The sequence below is a fragment of the Lepidochelys kempii genome, chromosome 3 (genome assembly GCF_965140285.1).
Source record: "Lepidochelys kempii isolate rLepKem1 chromosome 3, rLepKem1.hap1, whole genome shotgun sequence".
Taxonomy (NCBI): Eukaryota; Metazoa; Chordata; order Testudines; family Cheloniidae; genus Lepidochelys; species Lepidochelys kempii.
In genome coordinates this window covers 1897842-1924097 of record NC_136382.1, presented here as the reverse complement: position 1 = coordinate 1924097, position 26256 = coordinate 1897842, and the positions used below count along the sequence as shown (strand labels likewise).

Sequence of the window (26256 nt, the reverse complement as noted above, 5' to 3'; positions counted from 1 at the left end):
CACCTGATTCCTTTGTTCTCCAACTCCTTTAGCTCTCACCTTGTAGAGGGGAAGGGCCCAGGCCATCAGCTGCCAGGAAACAGGGTGTCGGCCATTCTCTGTGTCCAGACTCCTGCACACACATGCCCTCTAGGGCTCTGCAATGATCATACACCCTTCTCCCACCACCTAGATACTTAAGAACTGCATGGGGGAAACTGAGGCACCCCCACACTATTCAGAGGAAACGTTAAGAACAGTCCCGCTTCGTCACATCTCTCTCCCCTTCGAGACCGAACTGAGTGGGGTCACTTTAGCCGGTGACCTGGAGAAGTTCGAACCCACCAACGTTCCCATGGATGCCCCAGCATCTCTCCCATTCCTCGGTGGGAGTTATACCAGGCCCTTCCAGTTTCACACCCTCTCTTAGGTTGTGGGTGGTTGATAGCACTCGTATGCCGCATGTGAAAAGGTTTATGTGGCCCGTACCCTATTGCCACCCCAAAACCCCCAGGGGTCAAACTGGGGTCGGGTCTTCTCCCAGCGCTCCAGTCTGGAGGGCTGCAATTCGGGCTGTCTTGGTTAAGAGCCCCCATCTTGACCTGGGCCACATACTGTTCACTTACAGAACCAGCATGGAGACATCCCTTTCTCAGCAACCTTGTCTCCACAACAAGCTGGCCAAACAGCCACTTGGTTATAGGACTGTTTAACTTTCTTAACAGCTTTCACTCCATCTGAGACCTTCTCAAAGCTCTCCACACTGGGTCTTTCAACAGGAAAGTCAGTGGATCCATTCACAACAAAAAATTTCCAGCTGTTAGGAACTGAAACTTTCTTGATTAAATCACTTTCACACCCTTCAGTTGCAGTAAACAGCTTGTAAAAGACTCCATGAGGATTTCTTTCCCGAGGGGCTTTTCTATGCAACAATTCACCCCTCACAGAAATTCTGCTCTTACCCTCTTCACCTAGGGCTTGCTCTAGGGGAACACTTTCCTGAGCAACAACAGACTCTTTCTGGTTCTCACGTACATCCAGAATCACCTCTGGCCCATCCGGCGGATTCCTACACAATCCCCTTTCAGACAAACTTACAGACTCCCTAGATAAAAGGTTGGAAGCATTCTCCTTCCCTTAGAAGACTGCAAGCAGACACATAGGTTGGGGTCAGGAGTGGGAGCCTGTCCACCTCCCCACCCATCTGGCTGACAGAGTCTATGGCCTTGGGACCCAGCAAGGGAGCTAGACACCGGGGCTTTTCCGCAGAGTCCCCCTGGTTCAAATCACCAGCCTCCTCAAAGGCAGTGAGGTGGGCATCCACACACCCCCCCTCCTTAACCAGGGCAGCAATTTAGTCTCAAGGTTCCCTGCGGACCTGGCCCCCGGGGTCTATCCCCACTCACCCCTGGGAGGTCCCCTAGGCCTCTCGGCTCCCCCATCGCCAGTTCATGCTGCTGCTGTTTCTGCAGCTCTTTCTCGGGCTCTCGCTGTCTCCCACAGTCCTCTGGCTCTCTCAGACTCAGCTCCAATCCCGTCCATCTCCGAGATGGTGAAGACCCCCATCTGGTCGGGGAGAGGAGTCTTGGGGATGCCTTGCTACCACTCCAGCTTGTCACGGAGTGTGGGGGAGTCCAGGCCCTGCACCCCTCTTCCTGGGATTCACTGAGATTCTCAGCCAGCCAGTAAAACGGAAGGTTTATTGGACAATAGGAACACAGCCCACAACAGAGCTTGTGGGTGCACCCAGGACCCCTCAGTCAAGTCCTTCTGGGGGGCAGGGAGCTTAGACCCCAGCCCTGCGGTTCCCTGCGTTCCTCCACCCAGCCCCAAACTGAAAACTAAACCTCCGCAGCAGGCTCCCTGCTGCAGCCTCCGTCCACATTCCCGGGTAGAGGTGTCACCTCCCCCTCCCCCTCCTGGCTCAGGTGACAGGCTCTCAGGTCTCCCATCCCCAGGGCACATTCCCAGGTCAACACTCCCCGTCCATGTCCATGTCGTAATCCTGCAGGAGCAGGCTCCATCTCAGGAGCTTGACCTTGGCTCCTTTCATCTGGTGCAGCCAGGTCAGGGGAGAGTGGTCGGTGTAGACGGTGAAGTGTCGCCCGAAGAGATAGGGCTCTAGTTTCTTGAGGGCCCACACCATGGCCAGGCACTCCTTCTCGATGGCCGCGTAGTGTTGCTCCCGGGGTAGCAACTTCTTGCTCAGGTACACGATGGGGTGTCTCTCCCCCTTTTCATCCTCCTGCATTAACACCGCCCCCAGTCCCGTGTCGGAGGCGTCGGTGAACACCACAAAGGGCTTGTCAAAGTCTGGGTTTGCCAGAACTGGGCCACTGACCAGAGCCTCCTTCAGCACCCAGAAAGCCTCCTGGCACTGCTCGGTCCAGACCATCTTGTCTGGCTTCCCCTTCTTGCATAGCTGAGTGATGGGGGTGGCTATGGCGCTAAAGTGGGGCACAAATCTTTGGTAGTATCCTACCATCCCAATACAGGCTTCGACCTGCTTTTTGATGTGGGGAGCGGGCCAGTCTCTGATCACCTCCACCTTGGCTGGTTCCAGCTTTAGGCGGCCACTCCCCACCTGATGGCCCAGGTAAGGTACTTCAGCCATCCCCACCTTGCACTTCTCTGCTTTTACAGTCAGCCCAGCACTTGTCTAACCTGGGACACGTGGTCCTCCCAGGTCTGGCTAAAGACACAGATGTCATCAATATACACCACGGCAAAACTCTCCATCCCCCACAGTAGCTGATCCACCAGGCGCTGGAAGGTGGCCAGCGCTCCCTTGAGGCCAAAAGGCAGGGTCAGGAACTCATAGAGCCCCAGAGGGGTGATAAAGGCCGATTTCAGCCGGGCATCTGCATCCAGCGGCACTTGCCAGTAGCCCTTTGTAAGGTCCATGGTGGTAAGGTACCGAGCTCCTCCCAGCTTGTCTAGGAGCTCGTCTGGTCTGGGCATGGGGTAGGCATCAGATACAGTGATGGCATTGAGCTTCCGATAGTCCACACAGAACCGGACCGACCCATCCTTTTTGGGGACCAACACCACCGGCGAGGCCCAAGGCCTGGCAGATGGCTGGATCACCCCCAAAGCCAGCATGTCCCGGACCTCTCTTTCCAGGTCCTGAGCAGTTTTCCCTGTGACTCAGAAGGGGGAGCATCTTATCGGTGGGTGCAACCCGGTCTGCACCCAGTGGACAGTCAGATTAGTGCGTCCAGGCTGGTTGGAAAACAGCTGTCGGTACGGATGCAGCACCCCCCTGATCTTAGCTTGCTGGGCAGGGGTTAGCTGATCCGAGAAGGGAATTGTTTCCAGGGAAAAGATCTACTATCTGTTTCCAGCTCTGGTCCCAGGGAATAGATCTACTAAAGGGTCATCTCCCTGCTCCTCCAAATGTCCACACACGGCCAACACCACATTCCCCCTGGCATAATATGGCTTCATCATATTCACATGGTACACCCGGCGGTGGTGCGCCCGGTTAAACAGCTCTACCATGTAGTTTACCTCCTTGAGCTGCTTGACAACCTTGAAAGGGCCCTCCCAGGCGGCCTGTAGTTTGTTCTTTCTCACGGGTATGAGAACTATCACCGGATCCCCGGTGGCGTAGGCCCAGGCCCGCGCCGTGTGGTCATACCAGACCTTCTGATTCTTCTGGGCTCTGGCCAGATTCTCCCTGGCCAGGCCCATGAGTTCAGCTAGTCTTTCTCGGAAGATCAGGACATACTCCACCACTGACTCTCCATCGGGAGTGGCCTTCCCCTCCCACTCGTCTCTCATCAGGTCCAGGGGGCCCCTTACCCTCCTTCCATATAACAGCTCAAAAGGCGAAAATCCGGTAGACTCCTGGGGTACCTCCCTGTATGCGAACAGCAGGTGAGGTAAGTACTTGTCCCAATCCTGCGGGTGCTGGTCCATAAAGGTTTTCAGCATCATCTTTAGCGTCCCGTTAAACCTCTCCACCAGCCCATTGGACTGGGGGTGATAAGCTGAGGCCCAGTTGTGCCGGACCCCACATTTCTCGCACAAGCACCAGAGCAGGGCCAACATGAAGTTGGAGCCTTGGTCTGTCATGACTTCCTTGGGGAACCCCACTCGGCTGAAAATGGTCAGGAGCGCATCTGCCACGGTGTCTGCTTCAACGGAAGCTAAGGGCACTGCCTCGAGATAGCGGGTGGCAAAATCTACCACCACCAGAATGTATTTCTTCCCCAACCGGGTCGTCTTAGAATCATAGAATATCAAGGTTGGAAGGGACCCCAGGAGGTCATCTCTTCCAACCACCTGATAAAAGCAGGACCAATCCCCAACTAAATCATCCCAGCCAGGGCTTTGTCAAGCCTGACCTTAAAAACTTCTAAGGAAGGAGATTCCACCACCTCCCTAGGTAACGCATTCCAGTGTTTCACCACCCTCCTAGTGAAAAAGTTTTTCCAATATCCAACCTAAACCTCCCCCACTGCAACTTGAGACCATTACTCCTTGTCCTGTCCTCTTCCACCACTGAGAATAGTCTAGAACCATCCTCTCTGGAACCACCTCTCAGGTAGTTGAAAGCAGCTATCAAATCCCCCCTCATTCTTCTCTTCTGCATACTAAACAATCCCAGTTCCCTCAGCCTCTCCTCATAAGTCATGTGTTCCAGACCCCTAATCATTTTTGTTGCCCTTCGCTGGACTCTCTCCAATTTATCCACATCCTTCTTGTAGTGTGGGGCCCAAAACTGGACACAGTACTCCAGATGAGGCCTCAACAATGTCGAATAGAGGGGGACGATCACGTCCCTCGATCTGCTCGCTATGCCCCTACTTATACATCCCAAAATGCCATTGGCCTTCTTGGCAACAAGGGCACACTGCTGACTCATATCCAGCTTCTCGTCCACTGTCACCCCTAGGTCCTTTTCCGCAGAACTGCTGCCTAGCCATTCGGTCCCTAGTCTGTAGCTGTGCATTGGGTTCTTCCGTCCTAAGTGCAGGACCCTGCACTTATCCTTATTGAACCTCATCAGATTTCTTTTGGCCCAATCCCCCAATTTGTCTAGGTCCCTCTGTATCCTATCCCTGCCCTCCAGCGTATCTACCACTCCTCCCAGTTTAGTATCATCCTCACATTTGCTGAGAGTGCAAACCACACCATCCTCCAGATCATTTATGAAGATATTGAACAAAACTGGCCCCAGGACCGACCCCTGGGGTACTCCACTTGACACCGGCTGCCAACTAGACATGGAGCCATTGATCACTACCCGTTGAGCCCGACAATCTAGCCAACTTTCTACCCACCTTATAGTGCATTCATCCAGCCCATACTTCTTTAACTTGCTGACAAGAATACTTGTGGGAGACCTTGTCAAAAGCTTTGCTAAAGTCAAGAAACAATACATCCACTGCTTTCCCATCATCCACAGAACCAGTAATCTCATCATAGAAGGCGATTAGATTAGTCAGGCATGACCTTCCCTTGGTGAATCCATGCTGACTGTTCCTGATCACTTTCCTCTCATGTAAGTGCTTCAGGATTGATTCTTTGAGGACCTGCTCCATGATTTTTCCAGGGACTGAAGTGAGGCTGACTGGCCTGTAGTTCCCAGGATCCTCCTTCTTCCCTTTTTTAAGGATTGGCACTACATTAGCCTTTTTCCAGGCATCCGGGACTTCCCCCGTTCGCCACGAGTTTTCAAAGATAATGGCCAATGGCTCTGCAATCACAGCCGCCAATTCCTTTAGCACTCTCGGATGCAACTCGTCCGGCCCCATGGACTTGTGCACGTCCAGCTTTTCTAAATAGTGCCTAACCACCTCTTTCTCTACAGAGGGCTGGCCATCTATTCCCCATGTTGTGATGCCCAGAGCAGCAGTCTGGGAGCTGACCTTGTTTGTGAAGACAGAGGCAAAAAAAGCATCGAGTATATTAGCTTTTTCCACATCCTCTGTCACTAGGTTTCCTCCCTCATTCATTAAGGGGCCCACACTTTCCTTGACTTTCTTCTTGTTGCCAACATACCTGAAGAAACCCTTCTTGTTACTCTTGACATCTCTCGCTAGCTGCAGCTCCAGGTGCGATTTGGCCCTCCTGATTTCATTCCTACATGCCTGAGCAATATTTTTATACTCTTCCCTGGTCATATGTCCAACCTTCCACTTCTTGTAAGCTTCTTTTTTATGTTTAAGATCCGCTAGGATTTCACCGTTAAGCCAAGCTGGTCGCCTGCCATATTTACTATTCTTTCGACACATCGGGATGGTTTGTCCCTGTAACCTCAACAGGGATTCCTTGAAATACAGCCAGCTCTCCTGGACTCCTTTTCCCTTCATGTTAGTCCCCCAGGGGATTCTACCCATCCGTTCCCTGAGGGAGTCGAAGTCTGCTTTCCTGAAGTCCAGGGTCCGTATCCTGCTGCTCTCCTTTCTTCCCTGTGTCAGGATCCTGAACTCAACCAACTCATGGTCACTGCCTCCCAGATTCCCATCCACTTTTGTTTCCCCTACTAATTATTCCTGGTTTGTGAGCAGCAGGTCAAGAAAAGCTCTCCCCCTAGTTGGCTCCCCTAGCACTTGCACCAGGAAATTGTCCCCTACGCTTTCCAAAAACTTCCTGGATTGTGTATGCACCGCTGTATTGCTCTCCCAGCAGATATCAGGAAAATTGAAGTCACCCATGAGAACCAGGGCGTGTGATCTAGTAGCTTCTGTGAGTTGCCAGAAGAAAGCCTCATCCACCTCATCCCCCTGGTCCGGTGGTCTATAGCAGACTCCCACCACTACATCACTCTTGTTGCACACACTTCTAAACTTAATCTAGAGACACTCAGGTTTTTCTGCAGTTTCGTACCGGAGCTCTGAGCAGTCATACTGCTCCCTTACATACAGTGCTACTCCCCCACCTTTTCTGCCCTGCCTGTCCTTCCTGAACAGTTTATATCCATCCATGACAGTACTCCAGTCATGGGAGTTATCCCACCAAGTCTCTGTTATTCCAATCACGTCATAATTCCTTGACATCACCAGGACCTCCAGTTCTCCTTGCTTGTTTCCAAGGCTTTGTGCATTTGTATATAAGCACTTGAGATAACCTGCTGATCACCCCTCATTCTCAGTATGAGGCAGGAGGTCTTGCTGAGAGGTCCCACTATGTCAATGGCCACCTTCTGGAAAGGTTCCTCTATGATGGGCAAAGGTCTCAAAGCCGTTTTCCCCTTGTCCCGGGCCTTCCCCACCCTCTGACAGGGGTCACAGGATCGGCAATACTGCCGGACCGTGGTAAAGACCCCGGGCCAGTAAAAGTTCTGTAGCAACCTCTGCCGGGTGCGCCGGATTCCCTGGTGCCCTGCGAGGGGGATGTCGTGGGCCAGGGACAGGAGCCTGCGGCGATACTTCTGGGGGACCCCTAGCTGCCTCCTGATCCCACAGGACTCCACTTCCCTTGTGGGAGCCCATTCTCGGTACAGGAACCCCTTCTCCCACAGGAACCTCTCCTGGCAGCCTCTCCTCATGGTCCGTCCCACACTGAGGTCGGCCATGTCCCTGAGCTTCCGCAAGGAGGGATCTTTCCTCAACTCGGCCTGGAACTCAGCGGCTGGGGAAGGGATGGGGCCCGGTTCCCCGTCAGTGGCCAGGTCTGAGGCGACAGCCTCTCCGAGCCGTGCCCCTCGGCGCTCCCTCCCCACCAGGGTAGGGTCCTGCGCCTCTGGTGTGGTACCCTCCCCAAGGTCAGGGCGCAGTGCCCCTCGCCGGCTCTGGCTATGGGTCACAACCAGGGCGGTCTGGGGGTTGCTTGGCCAGTCCTCTAGGTCCCCCCCCATCAAAACCTCAGTGGGCAAATGGTGGTGTACCCCCACATCCTTGGGGCCCTCCTTGGCCCCCCATTTCAGGTGTACCCTTGCCACGGGCACCTTAAATGGGGTCCCGCCCACCCCAGTCAAGGTCAGGTAGGTGTTGGGCACCACCCGATCTGGGGCCACCACCTCGGGCCGGGCCAGTGTCACCTCCGCGCCCATATCCCAGTATCCATTGACCTTCCTCCCATCCACCTCCAGGGGAACAAGGCACTCTCTCCGGAGGGACAGCCCCGCGCCCACCCTGTAAACTGAGCTCCCTGAGCCCAGAGCCTCCAGCCCTCTGGCGGGGCTGGCCGGGGGTACTCTTCCCTCCTGAGCAGGTGGTAAACTGGCAGCCCCCCTTGCCTGGGTCGTCTGCCCCTCGTCCACCTGGGTCCCTACCCAGTTAACCCTGGGTAGGTTGGGTCTGCTCAGTCTGTCCCTGAGCCCGTGGCACTGTGTCCGTACGTGGCCTCTCTGGCCACAGTGATAGCAGCTCAGGTCACGTTGGTCCCCTCGAGCGGGTCGGAGGGGCCCGACGCCAGACGTTCCCCTTTGGAGGGGGTTCTCCCTATTTCCCCGCTGGGAGGCCCCCTGGTGACTCTCTCTCTGCATCGGGGGGCGGGGGGGGGCTGTTCTTTTGGGACTCCTCCCGGCTACCCCCGGACCGACTGTTCACAAACTCGTCGGCCAGCTGCCCTGCGTGCTGGGGGTTCTCTAGCTTTTTGTCCACCAGCCACAGCCTCAGGTCGGACGGGCACTGTTCATACAGTTGCTCCAGTACGATTAGGTCAAGCAGGTCCTCTTTGGCTCGGGCCCCAGCTGTCCACTTGTGGGCATACCCCTGCATCCGGTTGACCAGTTGTAGGTAGGTGACCTCAGGCGTTTTACGCTGACTCCGGAACCTTCTCCGGTACATCTCGGGGGTCAGCCCAAACTCACGGAGCAGGGCCTGCTTGAACAGTTCATAGTCCCCTGCCTCCGCCCCGTCATTCGGCTGTACACCTCCACGGCTTTGGGGTCCAGTAAGGGGGTGAGGAACTGGAGCCTGTCTGCAGGGTCAACCCTGTGCAGCTCACAGGGATTCTCAAAGGCCGTCAGGAAGCTATCTATGTCCTCCCCCTCCTTCGCTGGGCCAGGAAGCACTTATCAAAGCTCCTTGCAGTCTTGGGTCGCCCTGCACTCACCACAGCCGGGGCCCCACTGCTCCTCAGCCTGGCCAGCTCCAGTTCATGCTGTCTTTGTTTCTCCTTCTCCTGACGTTCCCTCTCCTTCTCCTCCTGCTCATGCCTACATTGCCTCTCCTTCTCCTGATGTTCCCGCTCCTTCTCCTCCCGCTCATGTTGACGTTGTTTCTCCTTCTCCTCCTGCTCATGTTGACGTTGTTTTTCATGATCCTCCAGCTCCCTCATTTTCATCTCCCTCTCCCATTCCAGCCGCATCCGCTCCAGGGATGGGGAGCTCTGCCGGGAGGATCCCCTGCTGGCTGCTGGGGTCAGGATGTCCTTGGTATTCGCTGGGCTTCCCCCAATCCCTCCCCCAGGCCTAGGTAGGAAGGGTCTTGGGATGTCCTCGGCAGCAGTCTGACCCCTCTCAGCCCAGTCAGGGTTGAGGGTGAGAAAACCTGGAATTGTGCTGGACATGGCCCAACTTGATGATCACTTTAGATAAGCTATTACCAGCAGGACAGTGGGGTGGGAGGAGGTATTGTTTCATGATCTCTGTGTGTATATAAAGTCTGCTGCAGTTTCCACGGTATGCATCCGATGAAGTGAGCTGTGGCTCACAAAAGCTCATGCTCAAATAAATTGGTTAGTCTCTTAGGTGCCACAAGTACTCCTTTTCTTATTCCCGGGTAGAGGTGTCACCTCCCCCTTCCCCTCCTGGCTCAGGTGACAGGCTCTCAGGTCTCCCATCCCCAGGACACATTCCCAGGTCAACACTCCCCCCTCCCTGCTGCATCACATCGTCACACAGCTGCTCCCAGATCCTGCTATAGCCCCATTTGGGTCAGGAATCTGTTCCTTAGAGCGGTCATCCTCCTTCAGCTGCACGATTAACTGTGCTTTGGTGAACTTTCCAATGCTCAACCCTTCCTTTCTGCACCGGGTTACAATGTCCTTCTTCAGAAGATAGTGACAGGCCATCACTCCACTGTTCCCAAGTTATTGTGGACTCACAGGCCTGTGTGCTCTCAGCTCCCCACGGTTTCCAGGGAGAACCCCTCATGTGCCAGCCCTTCTCGAGGTCACCCCCTCTTTGCCAGGGTCGAGCTGCAGACTCCTCCACCTCTGGGACTGCTTGCTGCAATCCCCAGGGGAACCCTGTTACTGCCAAAGTCCTTCTCTCTCCCAGGGCCAAGCCACAGACTCCTCCGCCCCTGAGACTGCTCACCGCAGTCCCCAGGGGGACCCCATTACTGCACAGTCCTTCTCGCTGGTCACACACTCCCAGGGGTTAACCGCCCCCCAAAACTGCTCCTCTCTGAGCCTTCAGCAGCTCTGGTCCTTGTCAATCCCGCTTCGTTTTACTGCTCCCCAGTCACTTACTGCAGGAAGCGCCATCCACAGGGTGCAGTAGATCCCACCACTGCCACCAGTTATCGCAGAGTCCCCGGGCGATGCTCTGGAACTGCTCCCCATGAAGGCAGTCAGGACTCTGGGGAAGTCTCCTCTCTGTGAGCAGCCTGTCTTCAGGACACAGAGCTCACACAGCTTCCACCTTCCTGGGTCTGACCTCGGAGCATTCAGCATCCTCTGTACCTCCCTGCGCTTCCCACAGCGAGTCCACCCAGGCGGGGTCCTGGGGAAGCCAGAGGGTCCTGCCCCCCAACTCCGCAGTCAGACGTGCCTCTCAGCCAGCCAGGAAAACAGAGGTTTATTAGATGACAGGAACGTGGTCTAACACAGAGCTTGTAGGTGCAGAAGAACAGGACCCCTCAGTCGGGTCCATTTTGGGGGGCAGTGAGCCAGACAACCACATCTGCACTTCACTTCATGTCCCCAGCCAGCCCCAAACTGAAACTCCCTCCAGCCCCCCCTCCTCTGGGCTTTGTCCCTTTCCCCGGGCCAGGAGGTCACCTGATTCCTTTGTTCTCCAACCCTTTAGCTCTCACCTTGCAGGGGGGAAGGCCCAGGCCATCAGGTGCCAGGAAACAGGGTGTTGGCCATTCTCTGTGTCCAGACCCCTGCACACCCCTGCCCTCTAGGGCTCTGCAACAATCATACACCCCCATCCCACCCCCTAGATACTTAAGAACTGCATAGGGGAAACTGAGGCACACCAACATTATTCAGAGGAAACATTAAGAACAGTCCCACTTCGTCACACCACCTCAGGGCAGGTGCCTCTGCCCTGCTCGGTACAGAGCTCTTCCTTTCCCTCTCCCTAGGAACCGGGCCGTGTGGCTCCAGGCCTGCCTAGAGCAGTGCCCAGCTTGTGGGGAGTAGCCGTGGAACACCCTCCCTCACCTGGGCCCTGAGCCTGAGGAATCTGCCAGGGCGCCCCAAGCCCTGGGAATATGTTAGCGTGGCCCAGCCCCCGTCAGCGTTTGTGGCAGTGTGTAGGGAGCCAGCAAATGTGTGTGCACTGTGCGAGAGGACTGCAAATCTGTCAGCGTGCTGCACTCGGACTGGTAGCTCTTCGGCACCCCAGGATCCCGGGGCAAACGGAGGAGGCCATGAGTGACCTGGAGCTTGGCACTGTCTCTCCCAGCCCTATGGGAGTTTGTCTGCCAAGCCCAGCTCCCAGTCTGGGGCAGCTCAGCGTGCACGGCTTGCCTTTCTCAAGAGACGCCCCAGGCTGCAGTGGTGTCGCTCAGGCCTAGGGAGTAGCAGCAAAGCCGGGTTAGGCCAGGGCTGGACTATAGGGATACTCTGTGTGGCTTGAGGTGAATCAGCAGAGCTGGATGGGGATCACTGGACTGGAATGACAGGGTGGGCTGCCAGACTAGGCTGAGGGGCAGCGTCAGAGCTGTGTTCGGGGACACCAGGGCTGGAATTTCAGGGGGGCTGTAGCCTTGCATTCATGACCAGTGAAAATCCACTAACTACACCTTTACCAAAAGGCAGAGTCGTCCCCCGTCCCCCCCAAAGATGTATATGTGCCTCGCCCCTCATGGTAACTCACACTCAGCCCCCCCTTGTGTTTGGCCTCATAACACAGTCGCTTTGAATGTGTCAAGGGTTTGCAGCCCCAGAAACGGTTGGTTTTATTTTTAGCTGCTTTCCTGGCAGCAGCTCTGCTCATACCTGCAAGGCAGCGAGATGTACCGATAACACAGGAAACCAGAAACCTTTGCATAGTGCTGCGAACACTTCCCTTCCCGCCCTGCCCCCTAGCCAGTGTGTGCCCATTTCCAGGGGTCACCACCAGTCTGTTGGCATCCTGAGGCCTCCAGGCGGCACTAGTCCTAGGTGCCGCGTGACATGGCCGCTGGAGTTGGAGACTATGACGTGAGAGCAGTTGTCCCCCATGAGCCCAGCCCAGGGAAGGCACGCTGGAGACCTCATTCCCTGGCGCACAGGAGGACCTGGAGGCCTTGCTCTGCTCCGGTGGGGAAGGGCGATGTCCTGGCAGAGAGACAGCCAGAATTCTCAGGCAGGCGTGGGAGGCCCAAGGCATTGGAGACAGTGGGGTAGCCGAGGGCTGGCACAGTGAACTGTGACTCCAGGGTAGACGCTCCCAGAGGCAGAGGGTTCCAGGAGGCCAGTGCAGTGGTATTGCCCAGCTGGCTTTTCTGCTCTGAACTGGCCTGTGTCCCTTGGGATCTGGCTCAGCTCCTTGTGTGCTGACCTGCGCTCTCTGTGTTCTGTACAGGCAAAGAAGAGAAGGAAGAAGCTAACTACGACTCGCTGAAAATGGAGGCAAGTATGTGCCACGGTCGCTGCCCTGGGGACTCCACTGCCTTGCCAGCTGTTGGTGATGCGTTAGTCCCTGGAACCCAGCTAAACCGCAGAGCTAAGTGCAGGCTGGGAGCCTTGACTCCTGCCCTCTCGAAGCCAGAGCACAGGCAGAATCAAGTGGCCACTGGGCCACATGGCTGAGTTCCTGTCAGGCTGTAGCCTGGCGTCTGGGGCGGGCATGTCCAACCCCCTGGGCAATCGGAGAGGGGTTCAAGGAGCTGCTGCACTGAGCGTGAGAGGCTGGCTAGGTACAATGCAGCAGATGGACGGTCTCACCAGGGCCTGGTTCAGCACATGGGGACCTGGGCTAAGTTGTAGCCTGGACACTAGAGCCCTTTATCTACACAGAAGCCACCAGGCACTAGAGCACGCTAGAGACCCCGGGGTCTCGTTCCAGAGCCCATCAGCTCCAGAGTGAGACCCCGATCCCAGAGCCTCTGCTGCATATCGGGACACGATTGCGGGAGCTGTCCCAGGCCCATACTGCAGATGTGTGTGCACAGATCAGACACACACAGTGGTGTCTGTGGTGGGATCTGGCTAACGTAGGGTTAGCTCTGGCTCTGGGTGTCCAGTAGGTCTCACTGCTAACCATCTCTGTCTCCGTAATGCACTCCTGTAGGAGTCTGGCAGAGAAATTCTGATTGAACAGGCCTGACTGCCATTTCTGCTCTGGGCTCTGGGGTGAGCGCTGCAGTCCAACGTCGGTGGCTGGTGCTTCCCAGGTTAATTCCTGCAGCTCGGCCCTGCTCGGCCTCCCAGGCACTGCGTTGCTAGAACCCATCCTGGGAGAGGCCAACGCTCTAGGCTAATTTTTCTCTGGAGGGAAAAGTGGGAGCTGCAGAAACCTCCCCGATCCCAGTGGGGGGACTGAGGGGATGCAGGGGTCCTGGCACCCTGCTTTGACCCCAGAGCTAGCATGCCTTTGACATGGTGTAGCCACAGGTAAAACCTGGCCTGGATTTGTGAGCCTCACGCTCTGGCAGTGACATGGCCCTGCCCTGAGCAGTGGCACTGGGAGTCAGGAGCCAGGGATCTGTTCCCTGCTCTGCTGCTGACATGGCCTGCGGTGGGTGAGTCCCTTCCCTGCTGTGTCCCTTGGTCGTCCACCCCCTGGTCCATGGGTCTCTCTCCGCCCTCACTGCCTTGTTTCCCCAGCGAGCCCCAGGCCCCCTGTGTTCAGAACTGTGAGCTGAGAAGCCAGCCCCTTTCAGCCTGTCTCTCTCCTCTCTCACTGCCTGCGAGCAGGGATCCCGAGGCCGCCTGCGTGGTGGGCTGGGCTGGGAGTCAAGCCTGCGTCAGAGGCCCATGCAGCGGCTCACCTTCCAGGCCGGGGACCCGTATTACATCAGCAAGAGGAAGCGAGATGAGTGGCTGGCCAGATGGAAAAGGGAGGTAAGGACACAGATTCTGCCTTGCCTGGACGCAGGCCGGTTCACCCTGCGAGGGGTACGTTCTGCCAGCCGTAGATAGCTGACACAGTACGCTTCGTCTCCGTGGGGATTCAGCCCAGCCTCAGATTTCTCCCCCCACTCACCTGCCCCCACGCTGTTTGATCCCCCACTCTTACGGCGGCTTTCTCATGTTGGTGGCAACTCTGCTGAAGCTGACACCTCTCCCCTCCCCTTGGCTCCCCATCACAGACGCAGGTTTCAGAGGAGCACGCGGCCCTCCAGAGCAGGGAGAGCCTTCCAGTCGAGCTGTGCTGCTGGCCTGTTCGACGGGGTAGGCGAGGAAATGGTTGGATGAGGCCTTTGTGTTTGAACCAGTCTCTTTAGATGGAGGGGCAACAAATGGTTCTAGTAACAAATCGGTGACCATCCGTTGATCACTGTACCTCCTGGGGACAGCAGAACGCAGACTCTGTGCTTCAAAAGCACAGGGCCCTCCCGCTTGAACCAAAGGAGACTCTGTTAGCGGCGAGCAGTGCAGGGCCTTTAGCACACAGTTGGGCTGTTCGTAGCCAGGCTAGCCCGCTCCTGACAGCATCGTTAATTGTGAACACGCACGTGCTTTGCAGCCCTATCTGGGGGAGTCTGTAGCTGAGAGCAGAGCCCGCGTGACCAGTGGGGAGCTCAGGGAGGTGTGGTGAGCACTCAGGAGGTCAGGCCAGGATGTGGGTTACAGCAGGAAGGATCTGCCTCCTTTCTAGTCTCATTCTCTCTCTCTCCAAAGCCCCCCACCCCCTCTCTCGCCTCACCATTGTGACCAGCAGGGGCTTCTGGGAACTCTGGGGGGTAGCAGAGCCGAACACCCGGCAGCATTCTTTGAAATGGTCCCCGTTCTGGGAACCGTATCTCCATGGAAATGTTTCTGTTAGGCCTTCAAGTAAGTCTGCCCGGGGCAAGGGTAGGAGCAAAGGTAGAGAACATGGCTGGGTTCTCCAGGGTGAGCCAGCATGGGCAGTCGTGCAGGAAGGTAACTGACTGGTTACCATTCGTTTTTCATTTTTTTGTTCTGTTTTATTCAACATTGGGCCAGGTTCCCTGCTGTCCTTGTCGAGGCGCAGGGCTGGCTCGAGGGAGCTCGCTCCCGATTTACAGCAGTTAAATGAGAGCAGAGCCTGGGCCGTTGTCTCTATGCCAGTGACCACACCAATTATGGAAACCAAGATTTCAGCTAAATGACTGTAACCTTGCCCCACTGAGGCCGTTTTCACTCACTGTGGTCAGTGAGACTAGAGCGGTCAGTGTAATTTCCTGTTTCTAGTCAGTTTCAGGTACATGTTGTCCTGCCCCCCAGCCCAGCCCTGTTGTATTTGGGTTGGGGAGGCTGCCTGGGAATGCTCAAAACCGACCAAAAGCTGTTTTCTGGGAACGAATGGTGTTCCTCAGCCATGGCTGGGCTGGGGAGAAGCGGAGGAAGCAGTGGCTCAGGGCCCCAGGCAGCTCACGGGGCCCGATTAGTGTGCCTGTACTTACTGAACAAGTGTGTGTTGGGTTGTTATTGGTTTGGTTTGTGGAGTAATGTAAGCAGGGTGGGGAGGGGTAAGAGGGAGCCCCAAAATATCCTTGCTTAGGGTCCCATGGGCCAGCACCACCTGTGTTCATGAGACTGGTTCTTATTTTCCAAAACCGGAACGTGGGGCCTCAAATGCTGCTGTCCCGTTAAGTAGCATTTGTCTCCTCCCCTCTCGTGGCGCTCCCCGGGCTGTGCTGGACTGTCGGAAATGCCCGACTGCTGGGCTCTGCTAACCATCTCTGCTTTCAAGCGCAGGTCACAGTGCTGCAAGGGGATGGCTTCCTTGCGACCCTCCTTTGTGTGCTGCTCTTCTTCCCTTGCCCTCTGGCAAGGATCGGTGCTGGCAGCTGCCATTGCCAACAGCCGACGGCCGAGGAGATCTGAGTTTGGACAGGGGGTACCAGGGGGCAGGTGGAGTCGTCTTTTCTTTCCGTGTGCTGGTGGCCTGGGGCCTCTTGTGGTTTTGGGTGGCTTTCCTTTCTGCATCAGGTTCTTTTCCTGTGTGTCTGTGTCTCTCCCTCGGGCTGTTTTCTTGTCCCTAGCCAGACTCCAGAGGGCAGGTCCTCCAGGTTCACCATATGATGATGTCACACAATGAATCCGTGCATCTCTGGCTCCTGGCGTTTGCCACTGAACCCTGCCCCGTTGGGTCCCTCCCTTCCTCCCGTACCCCACTCCCCACGCACTGGGAATCGGGCTGCTGATGAACAGTGGGGAGGAGCTAGTGAGAAGCCTGAGGAGGAAAGCCTTCCATTGAGTCACTGTCCCGCTCTCTCAGACCTGGGCAAGCAGGAGCGCACCTGAGCCGGCCAGAATGCAGCCAGACCTCCACTTTTTGCCTTTTGTTCGCAGGCAGAGGCCCTGTCGTCGGGCTAGGCGCTGTGTGGACATAAGAGTGAGACAGTCCATGCCCCAGGAGCTGATAGTCAGTGTAGGCGAGGGTGAGAGGGGAAAGACGTACAAGGAGGGGAACAGACTAACTTAGGGTCCCACAGCAGCTATGGGGCAGAGCTGCCAATATAAGCCAGGTTTCCTGCCTGCCAAGACCAAACTGTCTCTCGGGGCTAGTCAAAGTCTGGAGGGTTCCCGGAAGGTCCTTTGGCCTCTCTCTCTGGCTGTGTCCTGGGGACTCCTACACACAGAGGGGAGTGTGCAGGAAGCTGCATGGAGGGTGTCTGGACTGCAGGGCTAGTCCTAGATTCCCCAAGCCAGAAGGGACCACTGTGATCATCCTGTCACTCCAGTTTGAACTAAAGCAGATCTCTTAGAACCATCCAGTCTTGCTTTAACATTGCCAGGGCTGGAGAAGCCGCCACAACCTGGGTAAGTTGTTCCCCTCACTCTTAAACACTGGCACCTTCTTTCCAGCCTGAATGTGTCTAACTTCCACCTCCTCACCCTGCATCTTGTTAGGCAGGGCTCTGCTAGATTGAAGCGCTCGTTACGACACATTTGGTCCCCAAGCCCTTGCCCTGTCTCTGCTTCCCAATGGGATCTTTCCTTTTCTCTTGGTTGCCAGGAGAACCAAGACAAACACAATGTGATTAAACTAAAAACAAACCAGAGTAAATAAATTCAGGCCGCAGGGGACTTTGGCACAAGCCCAGGGCCTGCCTCTGTCCTGCATGGAGGAAGCAGCTGCATCTTTGCTGTCTAGGAGCAAAGACTGCTCGTCCCAGCATACACCGCTCTCTTCTGAGCCAACCGGCTTGGTCCCCTTTCGTGCTGGGATGGGAATTCATTCTTAAGGCTGTTTGGAGCACTGGATGCTGTGGCCTGTAGTCCATGGTCTGAGAGCTGGTGTGTAGTGAGCTGTGGATTTTCTTGGACTGCCCTTTGGTCCCCCTGTGACCTACAGCATTCAGTTCTATCCCAAGGCCTCTAAGGAAGACCGTAGGTAGTGGGTCCCCCCGGAGGGAAGGACCCTGCATGCGTCAGCTGGTTGTAATATGGAGTGTCCACCTCTGTGTGTTCTTGGTCTCGGCCTCATCCTGTAGCTGCCAGTGCTAAGGGACTGGCGCACTGCAAGGCAGGAGAGCTGCACAGTAGTTGCGTAGATGGCGTATAACTGGGGTGAGCCATAGAACAAGGAGAAGGTCAGGAGGGACTGCAGAGAATTCTCCAGGAGAGCCAGGCCCCTGCCCTGAACAGACACACCCGGTGAATGCAAAGCAGCTTCTTGTCCGAGTTCTTTGCAAGATGGTTGTCAGGGCTGGTATGAACTGGGGCAGGGATGGCACAGTCTGAGCACTGCACATGTGGGGAGGCATCCGCAGGAAATGCTTCTGTGGCAGGGTTGCAGGCACCTGTCTCCATACTGGGTTGGTGGGTACAGATGCCATGGAGACAGCTCTCAGCCAAAGTGAGGGAGCCTGCCCAAAGCCCACCTCTGCCACGTCCTTGTCCCCTTTCCAGCTACGGTGAAGGAGTGACAAACCTCAGGGCCACAATCTGTGAGGTTACGGCTATTGGGCAAGCAGTGGAGAACAGCCTAGAAGCCAGGGAGTGAGGGACACCGGCTCCCCACAAAAAACAAGTCGATAATTCCCCCCCCGAAATAACCCCCCTCCTCTTCCGTGTCTGCTCTGGTTCTGGTGGTGCAGCTTCCCTTGACTGATGGGCACAAGCGTCCATCATCTTCCGTCTCACTGAGCAGAGGGGGGCTTCAAGGTGTGGGGCCCTTTCCTGAGGCCTCAGTGTGTTGCAAAGGGGAAGGGGATTTCCCTGTGCTGTTGCCCCCCCTGCTGCTGCTGCAACGTCTGCTTCCCACACGGGGCGGCTGGCAGCTTCTGATGTACTGAATGATGTGGTTGTGTTTGCTAACACCCTCCTCTCCTTTACCTTTCTCCCCACAGACTGATAATCCATCGGCATCCCAGCTTGACAAGGTTCGTGGCATGGGTGTAACTTCCTTCTGGGGGGCGGAGCGAGGGGCACGGACATGCTTTGCTTCTGGGCAGTGTTTACTGTGACATTGAAATGCTGTGGGGGGGGCGTGGAGCCCCTGGGCTTTGTGCTGCTGGACATGTTACAGGGTGTGCCCAGACCTCAGACTCCCAGTCACCTGTGTTCACTCCCATGTTCACAGGCCTGCTCGTTCACACCCACACTTCCATTCACCCCGTCTCACATCCACGCACTGGTGTACACACACTGGCATATAGACATGTAGGCCTATGGATGCACACTTCAACACTTCTGTATGTGTACGTGCACTAACAACTCCGCAGAGAGTCACACGGCTAAAGCACCATATCCACGCACCATCACATTCACTCAGACAGCCCATGCCACGTACAGTCTGTCCCTTTCCTTGCAGTGTTTGTCACGCAAATGACACCCGGACGAGCCTTATAGGGTTAATGAAATGCTAAGCCCTGGCTGAGAGAGCGAGGCGCTGAGAGGTCGAATGCGTTGTGTAGGTGCTGTGGACATGGCAGTGCAGACAGCACAGAGGAAAGAGAAGAAGAGATGGTCTCAGAGGAGAGCTGAAAATAGACAGTCCATTAGACTCTGTCAGAGAGATGCAGAAATCTCCTCCTGTCAGAGAGATGCAGAAATCTCAGAAGCTGCAGAGGAGGAAGCCATTGCGCCAGCACTGGGAGGGCATGTTGAACAGGCCGAGGGGAGGCTGGTGCAGGATGCATGGGGAGTAAGAGAGAGAGGTCTGTGAAACAGGCTGGGGAAAGCCCGTGGCGGGGCGTGCCTGGGCAGCCAGCCGAGGTGTCCGAGTTTGGGGGCATGTGTGTGTGGCCCGGGGAGAGCTAGGACTTACGAGCTGGCTAGCGCCCTGGGTGTGCATTGCACTTTGCAGGTAAAGGAAGTGGCTCAGTTCCTGCCCTGAGGAGCTTACAGTGGAGATGAAATCCAAGTGATGGCAGTACCACGTGGTGGAAAGAGGCTAGCCCAGGGGGCTGCCGTAGGCCAGGGGAGAGGGAATGGAGATGGCGCCACAGGAGGAGGTGAAGCCAGGGCTGATTCTGGCAGAGAACAGGAGGCGGCAATAGGCAGGTTTCCAGGCATAGGAAATGTGGGAGGAAAAAGAGGATTCGGGGGGCAGAGGAGGGCCCTGATGTAAAGGCAAACAGAAGTTTGATAGGGGATCAGTCCCTGAGCAGTGTGTGTAGCCCGCTCCTGGCGGACTGTACCCTGCTGACAGACACAGATCAAATGTAGAGCTGGTTCCTGCCTCAAAGAGCTCGCAGGCCAAGGCCAGACAGGACGAGGACAAAGGATGCAGCACCATTTTAAAACCCTCTTTGCCTAGGTGTATTCTCCTTCTTCGGAGCGGCAGGCTCTTGCCCCGTGCCTGTTCGGGTTCGTTGGCTGTAGTATAGCAGTGACAGCTCTGCAATACCTACGTATTATAGTAATATTTACGGTCCAGACCAGCTTTCGTGTTTGAAATCCAACTGCGCTGAGTGCTCTAAAATCTACACGACTACTCGGATTGCCCCGTTGTGTCTCCTTCAGTGCGGGGTTCGGTAACTGATCCAGATTTGGGGCCATTTGACCAATGATCCCCTCGGTAGAACCCCCTGGGGAAAAAACAGTTTGTCTTAAAGTTGACAGATTCTGGTGACCTATTTTTGCTCGCAGGTAGAACTCAGATCCTCACTCCAGCATGTCCAGCGCTCAAGGGTTACCCCAAGACAGGGCTTGGCACCCACCAGCCCTGGGGAGGATCAAATGAAAACATGATTTGAAAAAGCATTGCTTCTCCAGTTAGACACGTCACAAGTATCATGTGCTTATCGACCCCTTTAATTAATTCCACTGCATATGTCCGGAGAGAGGCTAGCTATCTGGAAAAGTCACTGTGTGCCACAGGGTCTGAGTGGTTCTGAGGACGTGTTCTGCTCAGGGACTCTGAGCACCAAGCCAGATACTGTGAGTTCAGATCCAACCCGGGGTAGGAACAGGCAGTTAAAAAAGCAGGCATGTTGCTCCAGTCTGCTTCTGTCCCTGGCAGTCTTTAGATTGAGGAAACATAATCTGAGGACAACTGAGTATTCAGAAGGCGCTGAAACTGGGAAGAAAGTAAACTACACACGCTGATGCTCCCTGGGAGGGGTGAGTTCTTAGAGGTGGAAGAATAGGTGGGAATAGGGGAGCAGGGTTGGAGGATCAGGGGATGGGGAGTGGGAGAGGAGAGGAGAGGAGGAAGGGGTGGGACACTGGGAAGCGGGATATGGGGGGTGACTAATGGGGAGAGTAGGGACAGAGGCACCTGGCAGCCCCACATTCCTCTCTTATGTGTGCGCCACATGACCCCCCCATGTGAGTTGGGATCTGGGGGTCCCTGCTTCCTCCAGTGGTGTCTGAGCTCCACTCCCTCCACCCCGTGTGTGTCAGGATCTTGGGGGGGTCTGCTCATCTATGTGGGTGTGACCCCCTATTTCCTTGCCCCCCTCATGTGACCCAGGTTTTGGAGGGGTCTTGCCTTTCTGGGAGTGTCTGCACCCCCCTTCTAAATCCAATCATGTGATCTGGGGGTCACTACTCCTGTGTAGGTATCTGAACCCTGCTTCTGGCCCCCCTCATGTGAGCTAGGAGGATCTGGGGAAGCCCTGCCATTCTGGCATGGGGAGCTTGGAACAGGCATGAGGCTCAGAGCATGCACCAAGAAAGCACCCACTGACACACTGTTGAGGCTGGCTGGAGTGAGGAGCTGAGAACCGGTGTGCTAGGCTCTGCTCAAAGTCTCTAGTACTAGGGTGCAGAGACGGGAACACCCACTGCCAGGAGTGGAGCAGTTCATGGGGGAGGGATAGCTCAGTGGTTTGAGCATTGGCCTGCTAAACCCAGGGTTGTGAGTTCAATCCTTGAGGGGGCCATTTGGGATCTGGGGCAAAAATTGGGGATTGGTCCTGCTTTGAGCGGGGGGTTGGACTAGACGACCTCCTGAGGTCCCTTCCAACACTGGTATTCTATGATTCTATGTGTCTCAGGGCTGCTCTTTCAGGTTGTATTCATTTCCATGGGGTGTTCCCTTTCATCTGAGAACATCACATTGAGATAAATGGGCCACTTACCACCACTCTGAGCCTCTAATTGTGACGTCTGGAACCCACCCTGGGCAGAAATCTGAAAGAATCATAAACGTTTGGGGGAAATCTGCCTGTCACGGTGGTGGGGGTCTGGTTTGGGGTTTTTTAATAAATGGAATCGGAGTACAACAGAATACTCAGATGTGCTGAATGTATTTTTGAGAAGAAAATGAATTACACATGCGAATGCTCGCTAGGAGGGAGAACGGTGATTAGAGGTGCAAGAGTAGGCGGTAATAAGGGTCTGCAGTGAGGGACCATTGACAGTTGTCCATTTTGAAATCTGTTTTGCTGGGCTTGAAGAAGCCCCCATGGCAAAGGGAAGCACTTCTCTTTTGGCCTGAAGGAAGCAAAGCGGTTTATTTGATCAAGTCAGGCACGGAGGGTTCATTAAAGGTGTTAAAAGTTCCGTACAGTCATGTATCATTTGAACAAAAGTAGCAGCTAGTGATTAGAGGGAGAAGATGGTAAAGAGCCCAGGGCCAAGAATGGACTTCCTGGGGCAGAGCAGGAGCCCCCTCCATGGATGGAGAACTAGCTGTTAGCTCAGGAGTAGACCCATTTCAGGAGGGGCACGGAGATGCCAGCATAGCTGTGAAGTGGACCAGAGAACAGTGGCTGCTCTGGGGTCAGCAAGAAGGAGCCTTTGTCAGCTCAGGAGAGGAGGCGGTTAACTCCATGGAGGAGAGAGATTCCATGCTGTGAGGGGGAAACCCTGGCTGACCTGGATCCAGGACACAGTGTGAGAGGGGCTGGGGAGATGAGAGGAAGTGACTCGCTCAGGCACTTTGCTGAGGAAGGGAAGGTCAGAGATGGGAGGAACTGAGAGAGGGCCCTGGGATGGAAAGTGGCAGGTAAAGAGATGGCGAAAGAACCAGAGGTCAGGTTGTCAGTGGTAGTACCATAGGGAGCCAGGTGGCCAATCAGAGATGTAGGGAGTGAAGGAAGGAAAGAGCTTTAAGAGCCTGTATGCCATTAGAAAGACCCAGGAGGGACAGTGGAGGGGTGGGGGGGAATAGAGTATGGTGAACAGGCAGGGCTATTTCATAGGGACGGTGATCCGGACCCAGGTGACGCCAAAGCCATGTCAGCCGGAGAGGGAAACGGCCACCAGGCTTTGGCCAGATTGGGGGAGATGCGGAGAGTCGATGGGGCAGAGAGATACAGGGAGATCAGGACCTGCAGGGAGAAGGCCCTTGCCCAATGGTGAGGTGGGAATGGACAGAGGGGAGTGAGGGTGGAGGGGAGCAGACAGGTTTTGTGAGCGAGGAGTGTAATTTGGAAGTGGACGGGGAGCCAGCGGAGGTGCTTTGAGATGCCGGGGCAGTCACCTGCTTTGTGAGCGTGAAGAGGTGGGGAAGCAGCAAAGGCTCACTCTGAGCAGATGGGGATCATCATGCTTGGCTGGCAGGGGGTGGGCTTGGGGCCTGGAGAAGAGGCGAATGATGCAGAGATGGAAATGAAGACGACAAGTGCCCAGGGGACTGAGGGAAGGGGAAATGAGACTTGTCCTGAGGGCAGCCCAGAGAGTGTTGGAGAGAGATCTCAGCTCCGGCTGCATGTCTGTGGCCCCCTTTGTTTGCCTGAGGAGATGGGGGGGGCACCTGGGCCCCCGTCACCTGCCTGAGGGGATGGGGGGCACCTGGGCCCCCGTCGCCTGCCTGAGGGGATGGGGTATGTCTCAGCCATTGTAGTGTGTGTGTGAGCAGTCGGTGGGGAGAAGGGGGTGACTAGGCCTTGGAGCATGTGTGAGGAGATGGGAAGGCACTGGCCTACTGTCGCCTATCTGAGGAGATGGGGGGGCATCTGTCGCCCCCTCCCACACCTGTTTGAGGAGGTGGGGGTGCAGCTCAACCATTGGAGTGCGTGTCTGAGGGGCAGGCAGAGAGCAGTGGGGGTCTGAAGGGTGAGCAGGGGGCATCTGAGGGGCGGGTGGGGAGCAGTGGGGATCTGAGGGGTGAGCAGAGAGCAGTGGGTCTGAGGGGCGAGCAAGGGGTGTCTTAGGGGTGGGTGGGAAGCAGGGGTGTCTGAGGGTGAGCAGGGAGCAGTGGGTCTGAGGGGCGAGCAGTGGGTCTGAGGGGCGAGCAAGGGGTGTCTTAGGGGTGGGTGGGAAGCAGGGGTGTCTGAGGGTGAGCAGGGAGCAGTGGGTCTGAGGGGCGAGCAGTGGGTCTGAGGGGCGAGCAAGGGGCGTCTTAGGGGTGGGTGGGAAGCAGGGGTGTCTGAGGGTGAGCAGGGAGCAGTGGGTCTGAGGGGCGAGCGGGGGGCATCTGAGGCACGAGCAGGGGACGCCTTAGGGGTGGGTGGGAAGCAGGGGTGTCTGAGGGTGAGCAGGGAGCAGTGGGTCTGAGGGGCGAGCGGGGGGCATCTGAGGCGCGAGCAGGGGACGCCTTAGGGGTGGGTGGGAAGCAGGGGTGTCTGAGGGTGAGCAGGGAGCAGTGGGGGTCTGAGCGCGGGGAGGAGGAGGGGGTAGTTCTGGTTTGAAAGGTTGGGTCTCAGTCCTTGCTGCGTGTCTGGAAGAGGGCAAGGGGCGTGCTGGCCCCCACAACCTGGCAGAGATGGCGGAGGAAGGGGCCGTCTCTTCCCCATGACTTGTCTTTGGGAACCGAGGCCTCAGGCTCCGTCGTGCGATTCAGGGTGTCTTGGCCCGTTCCACGTTTGGAGAATCCCCCAGCTCCCTGCACAGCCGTGGAGCAGGCCCCCGACTCGGGCCCTTGGGGTGCCGACTCATGCCCGGGCGAGTCCGTGGGCCCAGCCAGAGCTTGTGAAGGGTGAGAACGTGGCGGTGAAGGCCGAGGCAAGGGGTGCTGCAGGGGGCCAGACCAGGCCAGGCTGGAGGTTAGTCCAGAGGGAAGGAGGTGCCTGGTAGTGCCAAGGCAGGCCGAAGGGGCGTCATGCTGACCTAGGAGGATGGGGACAGGTGAGAGCAGGCTCAGAGCTCAGAGGGGGTTGTGTGTGTGGGGTGACAGGCCGGCGGGATCAGGCCGTAGTGGGATGTACACACCAACCAGAACAGACCACCCGTTCTGTGATGCGTGCAGACCCTTCCCTGCCACCCCACCCGGCCTTCTCCTGCACTCAGCCAGCAGGCCTCTGCTCGGAAACCAGCTGTCCCCATCTTGCCCCTCCCCTGTATTTGGCCCAGATGCTGTGACCCCACCTCCCCACTGGCCTGGGGCAGGAGCTGCTGAGGGAAGGGGATGGGGTCTGTTTGCTCTTTAGAAGGGTTAGCCAGCTGTGCACCATAGCCAGATGCTGCTTCTGGGCTAGGGAAACAAGCCGCAGAGTGTATCCAGCCCACCCCAAACACCCTTCCTACCTCTGCCCATCTCTGCGCTGGGCTGATTGCAAGAGCTCTTCCTCTAGCACGCTCTTCCTGCCTCACTCGATAATCCCTTCCTTCTTCCGCTCGTCTCCCTCGTTCTGTCACTTGCTGAGTGTCAGCTGTGTCTCCCTAGCAACAGGTCTTCTCCCAGCTGCAGACTGTGTGGCTATTTATAGACCCTGGCCTGCCAAGCGGCTGCTTTGGGCAGTTGCTTTCCATCAGTATAGGGCTGGGGAATGGGGACTGGATTGCCAGGGTGGCTCTTCTCTCCCTCCTGCTGCTGACCCCCCAGAATGGTGCAGAGGAGACCTGCAAGCCACAGCAGGGGGCTGAATGCAAGAGAAGGAACTGCATCGGGTAGTGACAGGGGGGAAAGGTTAGGGGGGAAATTTGAGTGCAGCTACAGCCTAAGAGGGGAGGCCCTGAGTTTCAGACCCTCATTGCACCTGTCCTGTGCACCTCGCATGCAGGCGGGGTGCTGCGAGCTCTGGCAAAGGCTTTGAAGTCAGGCAGACTACCTACAGAGAGACACCTGGATTCTGCAGTTTGAAGCCTGCAGGACTTTTGCTTGTACATAGTTTGGTCCTTTCACTTGGTCATTGGTCTGAGGTCTGACCCTGTGCAAAACAGATGGATTAAAAGGACAAGTCTGACCAGGAATAGCCCTGCTGTCTGCAAGTTAGGCCTGTGACTCTTCCATCCTGCCACTGCTCTTCCCTCCCACTTATACCTGGGTTAGCCAACTTCCTGCGCTCTCAGAGAGCTCAGCCCTGTGCCTGGAGCAAGCCTGCCAGAGACCGGTGGAGCTGCAAGAGCCCATGGGGACAGGGAGCCCCTGGCGACAAAGGCTCTGATTGATGTCACCTGTTCTGTCTGTGTCTGTGTGATTTCCTGAACTGGATCTCTCCATCCCAGATCCATGCCCCTTACCCATGGCACATGTTGGTGTTCTGCCATCCAGGCCAGACAGAGAGAGGCACACACATGAGAAGCGACAGAGGAAGGACTACTAGATAGATGAGGAGAAAGGGCGCCAAATTAAGCCCTAGGAGTAGGGGCAGCTCCCATTGTGTCCACCTACACCAGTGGGGAATGAGTCCATCAGGGTAGATGGAGCACTAGTGAGAAAGAGATGGAGAAATGCCACGTTGGGGGAGCCGGGGAAAGACTGAGGATGAGAGCTGTGGCCTTCACCTCAGGTCACCGGTTCCAGTGCAG

The 26256-nt window shown here is 56.3% G+C and overlaps 1 protein-coding gene across 5 annotated transcripts in view; it reads left to right on the top strand.

Annotated features, from left to right (window-relative positions):
* The window catches only part of DNMT3A (DNA methyltransferase 3 alpha), a 267504-nt gene that overhangs the window by 134914 nt on the left and 106334 nt on the right, over positions 1–26256 (top strand). For 3 of the 5 annotated variants that reach the window (XM_073335455.2, XM_073335454.2, XM_073335459.2), the window contains exons 5-7: positions 12620–12666; positions 13954–14100; positions 18522–18554. In XM_073335455.2, coding sequence (XP_073191556.1) covers positions 12620–12666; positions 13954–14100; positions 18522–18554 — 227 coding nt within the window. The remainder of the gene's footprint in view (positions 1–12619; positions 12667–13953; positions 14101–18521; positions 18555–26256) is intronic. The other 2 variants (XM_073335457.2, XM_073335456.2) reach the window with 1 other exon arrangement.